A 14,651-nucleotide genomic window follows, 5' to 3' on the forward strand; every position below is an offset into this window, starting at 1 on the left:
ATTGATGTGACCCCCAACATAAGGTTTCTCACTTGACCCATATATACAGTATAAAACACATTGTTTAAAGTGCTTTGCAGTGCAGCCAAAATGATGTCTGTCAACTGGATGTGCATTGCATTGAATTTCAGTGTGCTTTAAGTGTAGACAGGCATTGTGTAAATTTAGTTTTGTTTGGTGTCATTCTATCCATTTCCTACCTCAGGCACCTTGTGGGGCGGCAGTATAGTGGAACTATAGTATAGTGTTAGCGATTAGGTAACTGAAACATACCACAACTATAGTGACACATGAAGTGTGTGTCTGTGTTGTCTGTATGTGTGGTACCAAGCAGGTGGGTGCTTCATTCATCGGTCTTTCCTCTCTTATCCTCTTTTCCTGTCTGTGCCATCTGTCACTGTGGCCAGACTGGGCACAACATGGCCTCTTCCTGTCTGACGCAGCCTAGCTGCAGTGGACACACACTGCCAATTCAGACAGAACATAAAACTCCTCAAAGAATCTCATGCAGAAACAAGACACACTGCATTTCTGTTGATTGGGAGTCTGATTGTTCATTGTAGTCCCTGGCTTTCGTTCATTCTGCCGCACTGAAGCGGAGAGTGTGTGATGATTAACACCCGAGGGTTCGATCTGCTCACTCTGCCTCGGCTCTCTTGCCGTCTGCTTGTGTAAAAGCATTTCGCTTCAGTCCACGTCCTGCACTGCAGTAGCTCCGAATTCAGGAAGACACAATTGCGATTGCGCATCTGACAGCTCGTCGAGTCTCTGAAGGAGATTTATTCCTCTTCTGCTGAGGACAGAGCGAATGTGAGAGTGTTTAGAGAGTCCCGGAGGAGTCTTGCATCATGAAACTGCCTCATTTTAGGATGGAGAATGATGAGATTACATTTTTTGGGTGTGGTTCTGATGCTTTAGATTCAAGTCTGGCCTACACAGCATTTTTTTCGACATTTGGACGTTTTCGTTTGAGTGTGATGTCTTGAGAGCTGGAAATCTGCACACTTGTGTTTTATTTGATCAAATGCTATGCCAAAGATGCTGAAGTGCTGTGAGAGAGGAAATGAGAGAAATGATCCGATGTGAAATGCATGAGAGTGTATGATGAGGATGTTGGGTGGGGCTGAAGGATGGAGGAGAATATGGGTTGAAGAATCTGTAGTGAGAGAGAGAGAGAGAGAGAGAGAGAACAGAGATTGCTTGACATCAGCAGAGTCCAGACCCCACCCAACCCCAGCAGTGCAAACACACACACACACACACACACACACGTAAGTTTACTGGGCTCTGTGAATAGTAAATACTGGAAGCATACTAGAGTGAGACTTGCAGTGTTTTTCACAACGCTCTGATCTCACAGGTCTGATGAGAGTCACATGTGAGTGATTAAATGCACTCCAGCCTCCTCCTGCTGTGTCAAATCAAATTTGGAGTTGAATTGGTAGTTAATGAAAGACCCATGGTGGAGTTTTTAATGCAGGCACAAATAAGACACACTGCATTGTAATGGGCTTCTTCACGGTCATCTGACATACAGAAGTTGGCATTTATTCATTTTGATTTATTCAGTTACATTTTTCAATGAGATTTCTAGAACAAAATTAATACTTTCATTAATATTTATTACTTTTTTTTTTTTAGGAAGGACACATTAAATTGATCAAAAAGGACAGTAAAGATTTAGGTTACAAAAGATTTCTGTTTCAAATAAATGTTCTTCTTTTGAACTTTCTATTCATCAAAGAATGAATCATCAAAAAAAAAAAAAAGTGCACCACAGTTCGCATAAATAGCAGCATGACTGTTTTCAGCATTGATCATAGTAATGAGTGTTTCTTGATCACCAATCATCATAATAAAATGATTTCTAAAGGATCATGTGACACCGAAAACTGAAGTAATGGCTGCTAACAGATTCACAGGAATAAAATCCATTTTAACATATGTCAAAATAGAAAATAGTCATTGTAAACTTTAATTGTTTTATTTTATTTCTTTATTTTATTTTATTTTATTGTGTTTCTTATTTTTTTTCACTTTATTTTATTTCTTTTTTTATTTCATTTCAGCCCTGAATTAAACAATACGGTGCACTAAACATATCGGTCTGCATCAAAAAGAGTTTCTGAACATGTTCAGTCTTTCTTTCTTGCTGTCCTTCTTTGCTCTGTTTCAAAATCCGGAGGTGTCGTCTTTTCAGGAACACTGATAGCGGAGTGTTAATAAGCTGAACTGACTAACCGTGTGCGTTTGTGACTCCAATATGCAAATGCGCCTTCCTTGTGCTCGTATGATTGGTCTGTTAAACATATCTTGCTAACATAAAGAATTAGAATGTTGGCTTCATTCTGGACTCCATCTCTTTCTGTGTCTCTGCAGGCAGTGACTCTGTGGAGGGCGAGTGTGTGTTCGAGGGGGATTACGCCGTCCCTCCTCTCCCGGTGACCGAGGGCATGCAGCACATTCGGATCATGGAGGGTGTGTCGCGCTCTCTCCCCTCGTCTCCTCTGCTGTCCCACCAGGCCCTCAACATGCGTCTCCAGCCGCTCAAGAGACTGCCAGGTAACACTGCCTGTGTTTGTAGGTGTGTTCAGTGCTATATGTGCTGCAGTTGTGTGTGTGTGTCAGCGAGAACCACCTCCTGTTTCCCATCCCAAACACTCCAGCTGAATGCCAGAACTCCTACTGAGAGCACAAATGCCTCCACCTTACACACAGGGAGAGTGTGAACGAGTTTGTGTTTGTGTGTTTGAGGTAAACAAGTATCAGTGTGTTATTTTTAGAAATGTCAATTTACATGTTAATTAGTGTTAAAAATGTTAATTTACATTGAAAGTATCTATCTATCTATCTATCTATCTATCTATCTGTCTATCTGTCTGTCTGTCTGTCTGTCTGTATAAGGACCGTACTTTGTGATGCTTTCGTTTTCTTTGACACTGCACTTCTGTTAGCAGCCACAAGGGTGCACTAATTATATTCTTTTCATCCTTCAGTTTTCCCTCTTGCTTTTTTGTCTCTGTGGAGAAGTAGTTCAGCTGAAGGACTGTTAGTACGCCGTTAATGTTTCAGAAATGCTAATCGCCTCCTCAGAGAGTGTCATGTTGTTTTCAGCAAATGCTGTCAGTGGCAGTTCAGCAACACTGTATTCAGTCAGACAGTAAGCTGAAAACATTTCAGTTGTTTCTTGTCTATTATTACAGCGAATAAAGGCTGGGAGAAATCTCTATAAAATATATGAAATTGTCCCGTTGAGTTTTCAGTGTGCCCTCTTGCTTCCCCTTGCAGCCTAGTATAGTGGTTAGCAAGCATGCCTATTTTTGGCCACTGACCTGAACTGTTTGCCCCTTGTTCCTGCCTTTCTGTACTTTCCTGCTCTAAAGTAAAGTGGTGAAAGATTAGAAATAGGATTTACTTAGTGAACTGAGTTCATGTTTTTGTTTGTATATCCTCTCTTTAACTTCCCCGGCTGCTCCATCTCCCCCCGTGAGCCTGGATCACCGCCAGTAGCTTTTGCATCCACACATTGTTTTTCCTGCTTTTATCATTTCCGAGTTGTTCCAGTGAGCGCGTCCCGTCCAGTCCTGTCCGCGGAAGCTCCTTCCCAACACTTGTTTTCAGCCACACTCTCCTGGAAGCAGGACAGCACAGAGAGTGTGATTTCCTTTTCTTGCCGTGTCCTGTATTGTTCATCCAGCAAAGTGCTACACCGAACATTGGCTCACTGACCGTTTTCCTTCCACGATAATCTTAATTTAATATTTCATTTAATTCTCCTGACTGCTTGATATACAATATCTACTGTACTTACAGATAGTTTGTGTTAATCCACCAACTATATCAAGCTTTATAGAGATCATCATTTGCATAGTCATCATACACTCGCCCTAACGTTGTTTCAAATTTTATATAATTCACTAATCATTCTTTTCCTTGCAATTACAGTAAGAGATAACCAGAGCTTTCAAGCTTCAGGTGGTGCACATGCATCTTAAGCATTGCTCATATGATTTGTATGCTATATTGCTATATTATATTACTCTTCTGCTCTTATACTATAGTGCTTTGTGTGAAATGAATTTGTTATTCAGCAAAATAAGACTATTAACCACTGTGTATCATTGTGAACCTGGTCAGTTAAATTCTTGGATTAATCATTAAAAGGATGGTTCTCTCCAAAATGTATATTCTTTCAACATTTACTCATTTCATTGCAGTCATATTTGACTTACTTCGATGGAGCACACAAGATGATATTTTGAAGAACACTGGTGGCCATTGACTTCCACTGTATGGACATAAAAACTTCTATAAGGAGACAATAAAGTATATTGTACCGAAGCGTAGTCTTAGTTCGTGTTTATTAAATCAAAAAGATGGCTAGGATATACTTTAAAGATTCATTCTTTGTGTTCCACTAAAGAAGGTCCTGCAGGCTTGAAATGAGATAAGGGTGATTAAATGATGGGGTGAACTACTCCTTTAAGGCAGCGGGGTAAAACTGGATTCTTGTCCATTAGATTTGTACTGGCTATTAGAGGTTTGCTCTTATTTCATACTGATGTGTGTGTGTGTGTTTGCACAGCCGTCCTGATCTTACATATGCTTTCATTATTCACACTTGTTTTTTCCCCCCTAAAAAGAACCCCACGCTTGTGCTGTACAGTTTAATGGGCTTAAGATAAAATCTAGTGTCTTTGTCTTGAATGACTTAAGCTGCAATTACTGATGGAGCTGGAGGGAGACTTGAGCTGGTCTCATGATCTCATGGCAGTCCAGATGGATAGTCTTGGTAACCCGCATTGGAGTTATTCTCCAGTTGAAACATTTCAGGGATTTTTCCTGCCCCCATTTTTTTTTCTTTTTTTTTTTTTTGGTCAGAATGAGTTCCTGGAACTGGAATCTACATTTCCACCCTAATGATGGCAATCACTGCCAAGCAACTGCTTCCATCCCACTGACTGAACAATGACCTTTGACCTCACCAGCCATCGTAACCAGTGCAATTACATTAATCACCAGCATTCTGAGAGGTTTAAATTGCATACAGGTAAACATGCACACACACATACTCTTACTGCTTATTAGCCTCTCCTAATAAATAAGGGACGTGACCTTTTGCGACCTTTGGTACAATCTGTTAATGCATTTTTTCTAGTTATAGCATAACTGTAGCTTGTATTATATGTGAATTCTAGGCTTCCTGTTTCAGATTATTTGCATTAAATGTTTTCTTAGTCAGTGGATGGAGGAGAGAATGGATAAAATAAATAGTGCATTGAATGGATAAATTCTAGAATTAATGGATAATAGATCAGATGTGTAAGTGAGTGTATTGGTGTACTGATGGGATGAATGGATGATTGAGTGGATAGATTGTTGAATAAAAGAGTGAGCAGATGCACTGAAGGATGAGTGAGTGAGTGAGTGAGTGAATACACTGCTGTTAAAAAAGTTGGGGTCAGTAAGTTTGTTTTTTTATTTTAAAAATTTTTTTTCATTTATTTTCTTATCTTTTTTTTGTTTTGTTTTTGCCAGAATGCATTGAAATTGTCAAAAGTGACAGCAAATGTATGACATTTATAATATTGCTAAATTATAACTGTGACTGGGACATGTGACAGTAAAGAGTGGATGGAGTGTGAAAGCTAGAATATGCACTGGTTTTTACACTCCGTGTGTTAATAAGCTGGTCTGACTAAGTGTGTTTGTGTGTGTGCATCTGACACTCTCATATTCAAATGAGTCCTTACATCTTTTGGGCTGTTCTGATTGGCTGTCGTTTGGGTCCTGAGCCTCTCAGTTCAGTAATTTAAAATGAGCACTGTATCTGTCCACAAATGGATATCACGAGGAGTTCCCAAATAATTCCTATAACAGATGGAGAAGGGAGCATTCATTCATATGTGTGTTAGTATCTCATATAGTGTGACTCCACCTCCAATGCTTTAAGTGACACCTTGTCATGACGACACCATCTCTGAATGAGTGACGTGTCTCCCTGGGCTCACTGTTGTCCTCGTCACTCTCTCATTCTTCTCACTCTCTCCCTCTTCTTGTGGCACCTCTCCTCTGCAGGCTGGAAATAGTGTGTAAGCAGCCTGGCGGGGCCAGAGACGTGGGATATCATTGGAAGCGTGAAACCTTCTCGTTTCCTGTCTCAGGTGGCACTGTGACTTCCACATGCGCCATGATCTACGTTTTTTTGTTTTGTTTGTTTGTCTCTCCATCCCTGTTCCAACCTTCTCTTTTGCTGCTCCTTCACCCCCCCCCCCCCCCCCCCCCCGCCTCCTCCAAAATCTCTCCTTTCACCTCTTCTCTCATCTTGAGTATCAGTTTCTCAAGATCACTGGAGTAGATGCTTCAGATCAGCAGCAGTTTGCTTGAAACCCAGAGAACATGTGGAGTTGGATTTGATCTGTTTGTGAGGAGGGACAAGGCGAGATCTGTTTTTGGATGAAAGCGGTGAGGACTTTGCCAATCTTCTTGTCTCTGATTGTCACTTACACTTGTTCTCGTTGGTTCGGCTGCACTTTTTTTGTCAAGCATCACTGTTTCTATTGCTCATTCTTAGGGTTGGTGGTTTGAACGACTCCAAAAGTTTTCAACTTTGGTGCGTAACTCATCCCGTGTTGTTTGTTGATGATTCCTCAACTTGTGTGGCTGGTTGTGTGCTAATATTTTTCTTTGTTACATGTAGTTTTCACCTGGAAGATGTTGAAATGGGCTAAAATATTCCAGTGATATTCTATGGATTGACCTAATATATTTGCTTGAAGCACAAGTGAGATTTTAAATGAATATTTCAGTTATCTACACATTTATGTTCACAGTTCTCTGATGTGAGTCAATAGTCATATTACATGCAGGTAAACAATTTTATTTTTTAAATAAGTGTTTTATTATTATATTTTCGACTAAAATGTATTTATTGTGCTTTTTAATTATTATTATTATATTTTTTAAGTTTCATCAGCTCACATACTCCTTGCAGTTCATCCATGAAACTCTAGGGGTTTGCAAACCCCAGTTCAAAACCCTGTCATAGTAACTTGGACACCACTCACAATTTTTTCGAAAAAGTTAAATTGTGATCCATGCTGGCTATTTTGGAGCTACAGACAAAAAAAAAGCAATCGAATTTCAGGGTTTCACACAAATTAGCCCTCGTCTAGCGATCCCAATGCTCCTAGTAGTAATTAAACATCTAAAATGATCTTTATTTGTACGTTTTTTTGAGAGGAATACCTGCTTGTTTCTCGCACTGCCGCTGACTGAATCGCACACATAAAGATGCGATCCTGATACATACACATACGGTATACACAGAATTACAGTATTTATGTAGACTAGTTATTTCATATGTATACATTTGTGGTACTGTTGGGTTAAAACATCAGCTGTGTAACATTATATCAGATCCGTGCAGTAGGACTTACTATATAGGCTGTCTGTCTCAATCATGTTAATCAAACAATAAAAGAAAAGATAAAAATAACTCGTTTTTGAAAATTTGCTCATTATGACTCATTTTGCCAACACAGGTCACAATTATAGTTTTCTTTACCAATCTTTTGCTAAGTAACTAGAATTTGCATACAGATGATATATATAGAATGGACATAGATCAAATAGAATATGGAACTAATCATGGCAACCGCTGACACGGTCTAAGATGCTTTGCATATCTTAACATAAAGCTTTACATATCTTAACCGCATCATTTGAGGATGCCTGTTGTTGTCGAGTTTTATTTGCTCCCTGGTGGCACCAGGGACATGAATGAGCCGTCACTCTTTGTTAAAATAGAATCACAGTGTACAAATCATGACGGATGAGTTCTGATGGGTGTTGGGTGCGTGGACCGACCAGCTGTTGTGTATTGTGACAGAACCAAAACAAAAAGCATCCACACAAGCAAGTGTGAGAGAGAGGTTTGAATGTGCTGTTAAAATGCATGACATTCAGGAGGGCATCAAAGCTCTTGCTATTTAATAGCATTCTGAGAAAATAACTTCTTATGTAATTATCACGGCTAATAATTATGAGTTAAGAAAAAAAATAATTGTGTGTCCGGTGTTTATGCTGATTATTTGTGGTGATTGTTTTAGCTTGTGCTGACTTCCTCAGGTGTTGTTTTTTCAGGATATGCCTAATATAGCTAACTGGATATTCCTAATGCATTAATATCACAAGAAAGATTTGTGAATGTGCAGGTTTTCTGCAGAAGAAGGGTGTAGACTGCCTCAAAATGCAGCCCAAGAGAAACTGTCATTCAGAATTTACTTCTCACAGCTCTAAAATAACAATCTGGATCTGAACCCACTGTCCTGCAAATCATGCTTCTGTGTTTTTGAGACCTGGGATAAAACATGTTTTTACCTCCTTTTGGGATTAAATAATAGCAACTTCATTTTGAAATTTAATAATTGAATTTGCCTTCTTGGCAAAAATGCTCACCTGTTCTTAGATCCTAAATAAAATAATCAATATATAATAATCAATATGAACTTAAATATAAAATCATACTAAGAATATAATTTCACAAGTTATATAATAAAATATGTTTTCAATTCGGCTCTCTCTCTCGTGCGCACCAAAGACAAACGCGCGAGTAACCAGCTACTCTGTTCAGCTTTTCCGCGTCTTGTGTTTGGAAGCTTTAATGTTTAAATCGACAAGCGGTAAGGCTTAAAAACACGTGAAAAAGATAAGCTTTCGTGACGATGCACAGCAGTGGCCCGTCAACTGTCCTGAGCATCTTTTTAGGCTGGTCTCAGTCAGTCGGTTACATAAAATATCAAGGTGAAAGTCATCATAGCTTGCTTAGTATAGACCCAGCTCCCAACCCAACTTTGAGAATAGATTAACGGCGATATTTTTTTTATCGCCCGATAAGAGCGTATTTACTTGTGACAAAAACTGATTTGGCTTTATTAAAGTGTGTGCATGATCGCATTAAATAAATAGTCTAAATAAATTGTTCAAATTAACAAAGCACGAGGTTTTATCGGGGATTAAACGTGGAGTTATGTTCTGTATTCCAAATATGAAAACAAGTGTATGTGCACCAATAACTGCGCTTTGTATCTGCTGATTGCTGATCGAGATTTACATCCTTGACCGACTGACCCTGTATACTCTCATTATACTCGCATCACTACTGCTCACTGCTCCTGTAGTCTACACTGAGCAGCATAGAGCGCCCTCTCGCGGCTGGAGACGGTAATGTTTTCTCTTTGTTCTTGGTTCTAAATAAATGCGACTTATAGTCCAGTGCGACTTATATGTTTTTTTCCTCGTCATCACGTATTTTTGTACTGATGAGACTTATACTTAGGTGTGACTTATATTCCGAAAAATATGGTATATATATACAGTACAGACCAAAAGTTTGGACACACCTTCTCATTCAAAGAGTTTTCTTTATTTTCATGACTATGAAAATTGTAGAGTCACACTGAAGGCATCAAGGGCTGTTTGACCAAGAAGGAGAGTGATGGGGTGCTGCGCCAGATGACCTGGCCTCCACAGTCACCGGACCTGAACCCAATCGAGATGGTTTAGGGGTGAGCTGGACCGCAGACAGAAGGCAAAAGGGCCAACAAGTGCTAAGCATCTCTTGGGGAACTCCTTCAAGACTGTTGGAAGACCATTTCAGGTGACTACCTCTTGAAGCTCATCAAGAGAATGCCAAGAGTGTGCAAAGCAGTCATCAAAGCAAAAGGTGGCTACTTTGAAGAACCTACAATATGACATATTTTCAGTTGTTTCACACTTTTTTGTTATGTATATAATTCCACATGTGTTAATTCATAGTTTTGATGCCTTCAGTGTGAATCTACAATTTTCATAGTCATGAAAATAATGAAAACTCTTTGAATGAGGTGTGTCCAAACTTTTGGTCTGTACTGTACATACATACAGTATACATAACATTCAGTTTTTGCATTTATCAGTGGATTATTAATTCCTTCATTAATTGAAATAAATGCTAATTCTAACTTGACAGTACACATTTATTTTGTATATGACAAAGTGATATATACGTTAGCAAGGAAAACACATTTTGTGAGAATTTATTTTAAATCTAAATTCAATTCAAGTTTATTTGTATAGTGCTTTTTACAATACAACTCATTGCAAAGCAACCTTACAGAAAATTAAGTTTCTACAAAATTTAGTAGTAGCTTATCAATGGTGACTGTCAGTTTATGTGCATATGACAGAAATTTTCTGAAAACTTAATACAAAACGTAGTCAGCCAGATGATAAACACTATTAACAGCAATTATTATATGATGCAATCACACTTGTATCAATATTTGGTAGTTCTGTTTGTTGTTTCAGGGTTAGCATCATATGAGGTCGATACCTCTGATGAATTAATACCTTTAATTAATACCTAAGTTCGTGTCAACCTGGACATCTAAATGTGAACAAAGTTGTGCAATTGCACTTTTTAACATGAATTCGATATGTTTTTTGCCAGAGGAGTCTAAATTCTCTCTGCAAAAACTGTTTTATAAAAAATCTCAGCATAGAATCTTCTGTCTACACTGGGATCATCTAAAGGTGTCTTCCTGTAAATGAGTATTGGGTTTCCTGTTTTAGCAGGTGTCCTGGCAGTTCAACAGCACGAGTAGGATTGGAGAAGCACTGTCATTATATTAAGTGACAGATCGCTGAAGATCTGTCATCTTTTCAGCTGTCCATGTGGGAGGCTGTCTGGTAATCGTAGGGATACCTTTAAAATACAACGCTTGTCACTTTCCAGAGCTGCCACAAAATCTTTCACACCTTCTGTGACGTGTTATCGCTTTTTATTTGCCAAGACTTCCTCTACCTACTCAGTCTGGAATAGACCGAAAACGGTTTCTTATATGAGGGTTAATACTAGAACATTTGGCTGCATCTTAATTTAAACAATTGTCGTATGTGCTCTTGTTATTATTTTATACAAATCCAACAGATGTCCCAGGACCATTGAAATTACACGAGGAAACGCTGTTTTACTTCCTTCCAAATGTATTTTTCACTCAAGTCTAAATATATCTTCTCCTGTTTTTGTCTGAAGCATTCTGACTAGTACTTTTCTTCTTTCTTAAAAAAAAAGAAATGCCCAAAGGAATATTTGCACTGGAATGAGGGACTCTCAGAATGCTTTTCTCTTTTGTTTAAAAATTCTTGGACTTAAAATCCATCTGGAAGTGTTAAGTGTGCAATTATGTAGATATGGCAAATCATTTTTGATTATTTGATGATTATGTAATAATTATGATTGTGTAATAAGTGTGGCAGGCCCAGAAGTTAGATTTTTCACATTTTTAAAGGAATATTTGAGGTTATTTAAAATGTAGAGAAATAGTTCTACCAACAACAACAAAAAAAAACGTTTGCAGTCATTTACTGACTGTCCTGTCATTTAAAACCATTCTTTCTTCTGTGAAAAATAAAAAAAATATGTTTTAAAGGGATAGTTCACCCAAAAAATGTCGTCATTTACTCTTCTCATGTTGTTCCAGTTTCTTTCATATGTTGAACATAAAAAAAGAAGATATTTTGAAAAATGCTTGTAATTGAACAGTTGATGGTCCCCATTGTGTTCCACAGATTAAAGAAAGTTATACAGGTTTGGAACAACATGAAGAGTCAATGATGGCCAACAAACTCTATCAACAGGTGTTGTGCTGTGGATAACCACATAAATGATTGCATAACATGTTAGACAAGTATGTACTGTAACAATGCACTCTAAAACCAAGAATCCAGAAATGAAAAAAAAAATGTTTTAAAAATTAATTTTGTATGCTTAAATAAGGATTTCTCCCCTCCAGTGGAAGTAGGGTTGACTCTTCTCTTGTTTTCAGCTGTTGATTCTTGGGTTATTTACATTTAATTGTTCCCCACTGTCCAGACTCACACTTAATTTGGCAAGATAGTTTCACAGAAGATGCCAGAATCCGCATGTCGCCGTTTCAGTGTTCTCTCAGGGTTTCTGTCACAGGAAGTCAGTAGGAAGTGTTGTAGTTGTGTCATGTAGGTTATGGAGTCCGTACTCTGTAAGCTTCTTTAATAGGCTCATTCTCAGAATAAAAGAGCAGTAGCATTTGTCATTTGTCTTTACATTTGTCATGTCTCATTTTTTTCCTTAATGTGTTTGCAGTTCTTTGAAGCGATTTTAAATCAAAGCTATGAGACGTGGTGGAGTATGAAACCTCATTTTAACCACATCAACACATTTACATTTAAAACCCACTGCATTGATTTGATGTTGTATTTTGTGTTGCATCTGCGTGGCAGCTGTACATTTTCTAACAATAAACAACATTCCCTGAATGTAAAGTTGGTCTTTCTCAATAGACTGACTGACCCAGACCCCCTTTCCTTTTTTACACAATTGTTAGCAGTATGATAAAAGCTTTGTATTCACTTATCAGCAATGTTTTGAAAAATAAAAACATGTATGGCATACAGAAAAGAAAAGTGAGAAATGTCTTGAAGAAATGTCAAATGTTTATGAGTGTAGGGGTTTATATCGATTGTTGTCTCTCTCTCCTTAACTATAATGTACTTGCACACATTAATCAATTAATACAAAGCATTTATTGTGTACATGTTTTTATATTGTTCTTATATAAAAAATCTACATGTAATTAAATCACAATACGAACACAATAAGTGCACTGTACTTATTTTTGATGTAAGTACGTATAGTAGTTAAGGCCGCCTAATATAAAGTGGGACTGAAATAATAAATAAAATCCTGTTTTAGAGCCAGTTGTGGTCAGGGATGGAATATCTGATTTGAGTGGAGGCCATAAAAGTGAGCGTTTTGGGGTTACGGTGAAACGTGACCTGCTTGGACCAAACACCCTCACACCCAATAGAATATGCTTACGGCACATCATCTCTCGGTGCCGTAAGGGTCAGAGAGGCACAACCCCGGCCCCTTTGGTTTAAACAGTTCTGTGCCTGTGACCAACAACAGCGTAACCTGACCCCCAGCCTTGCACACTTCGTTAAGCACTAACATCTGTTTTTCTGCTTCGCTCCTGCCTGTCACTTTTGTTCTCTTCTCTGTTTGTTTGGGGTCATCCTGACTCTCTCTTATCTTGGGTACCGAAGATGTCAATGACGTTACAGTCTGTGCATGCACTCTAGTGGAAAAGGGGGACCTTTTCTTTTGGAAACCAGAAGCTGGCTTTCCTCAAATTCACTTCTGGCTTGGCCGGGATTCTTGACCTGGATATGCTCTGGACCAGTAAGCCTAACCCTTTCCTAAACTCTCCTTTAATGTTTTTTCATTCTCTGCTTGTGTAGGCCTTGCATGTGTGCTTGCGACATATGCCCTTCCAACATTTTTAACTGCACTGAGCCGGGAACACAGAACGATGGGTTTAGTGGTTTCTAGCTGCTCTCGCTCCCTCCCTCCCTCCTTTTGTGGTGTTTGGACTCCGACTCTTCAGACTCCTCATGGTTGCTGTTAAAGCTCGAGCCAGCGGTTTCTCTGAAGCTCAGCAGAGCAACCAAACCGCCGTCAAAGTCCTCTCCTCCCCATTCACTTACAGCCACACACTGTTCTGAAGGAGAAAAGAAGCAGGGTGCTCATTTTCCGCCGAGTCCTTGCGACTGCAAGGGCCCTTAAATCGAACAGATTAGACTCTCCCATCTCACCGTTCTCCTGTGGAGTGGGACCCCAGCTGTAAGCAAGAAAAACCACTGGTTTGGATTATGGATTTCGCCTCGACGGTCAGGAAGGCGTGTGCCGGGACTAGGGCCAGATGCACGTGGCAAAGGAGGAAGCGATCGCGTCCGTACGACCGCACTGGACGAGCCGGCCTAGGGTCGAAAAGACCGAGTAGGACCTCTTCGCTTTTCAGGCAATGGATGTCTCACTTCTGCTGTACGTCTCGGGCCTGTACGTCCAGTCTGAGCCTGTCTGATCAGTCCCTGCTGCAGTCAGGATGCTGCACCAGTCCCAGAGGTGCACAGGGTGTCGTTGGAGATGGAAGAGATGGACAGAGAGAGGTGTATGGAGAGGAGGTTTGGGTGGGAGAAGTTGAGGATGACGAGGAAGGTGAGGATGAGAACGAGGAAGAAGAACAAGATGTTGATGAAGAAGAAGAAGAAGAGGAGGAGGAGGAGGGGGACAGCAAAGAAGAGAAAGGTGAGGTGGAGATGGAGATAGGGTTGTCTTGAAAGAAAGATGATTCTGGCGTTTCAGGAGGACGACTGGAATGTCAAATGCTTTTTACTCTGTCTGGCAATAACGCACATGTCGACTCTTTACCTTTGATGCATGGGAACGTGATGCTCCCGTGTGGGCCGGGTGTCAATTAGAATGATGGAGATGGACTGAAGACCCGCCTGGGGTGTAATCTGTCTCGATTAGAGGAGATCTGGAGTAGATGAGATGTATGCATGACCAGGTGTGAATGGTGTTAGCTGGTGAAAAGGAAGTGAGAGTGATGATTGATGGATGCCACTGTGGCCTTCAGATGGCAGTCATCATCAGTACCGCTTACCTTGTTGTGGTCCCATGGGTTTTGTTCATACTGCAGGGCAAACTTTAGCCTTTTTTCAGTCCAGAATTCAGTGCTTTTGCCAGCACTTCCATGTTGGTTATACATGGTTTTAAGTGAGGATAG

General features: G+C 39.6%; 1 protein-coding gene across 1 annotated transcript in view; it reads left to right on the top strand.

The window, feature by feature from the left end:
* LOC132142006 (protein TANC2-like) overlaps window positions 1-14,651 on the top strand; it is a 148,820-nt gene that overhangs the window by 89,333 nt on the left and 44,836 nt on the right. The window contains exon 4 of the mRNA XM_059551656.1: window positions 2,380-2,562. Coding sequence (XP_059407639.1) covers window positions 2,380-2,562 — 183 coding nt within the window. The remainder of the gene's footprint in view (window positions 1-2,379; window positions 2,563-14,651) is intronic.

Source organism: Carassius carassius, chromosome 1 (genome assembly GCF_963082965.1).
Source record: "Carassius carassius chromosome 1, fCarCar2.1, whole genome shotgun sequence".
Classification (NCBI taxonomy): Eukaryota; Metazoa; Chordata; class Actinopteri; order Cypriniformes; family Cyprinidae; genus Carassius; species Carassius carassius.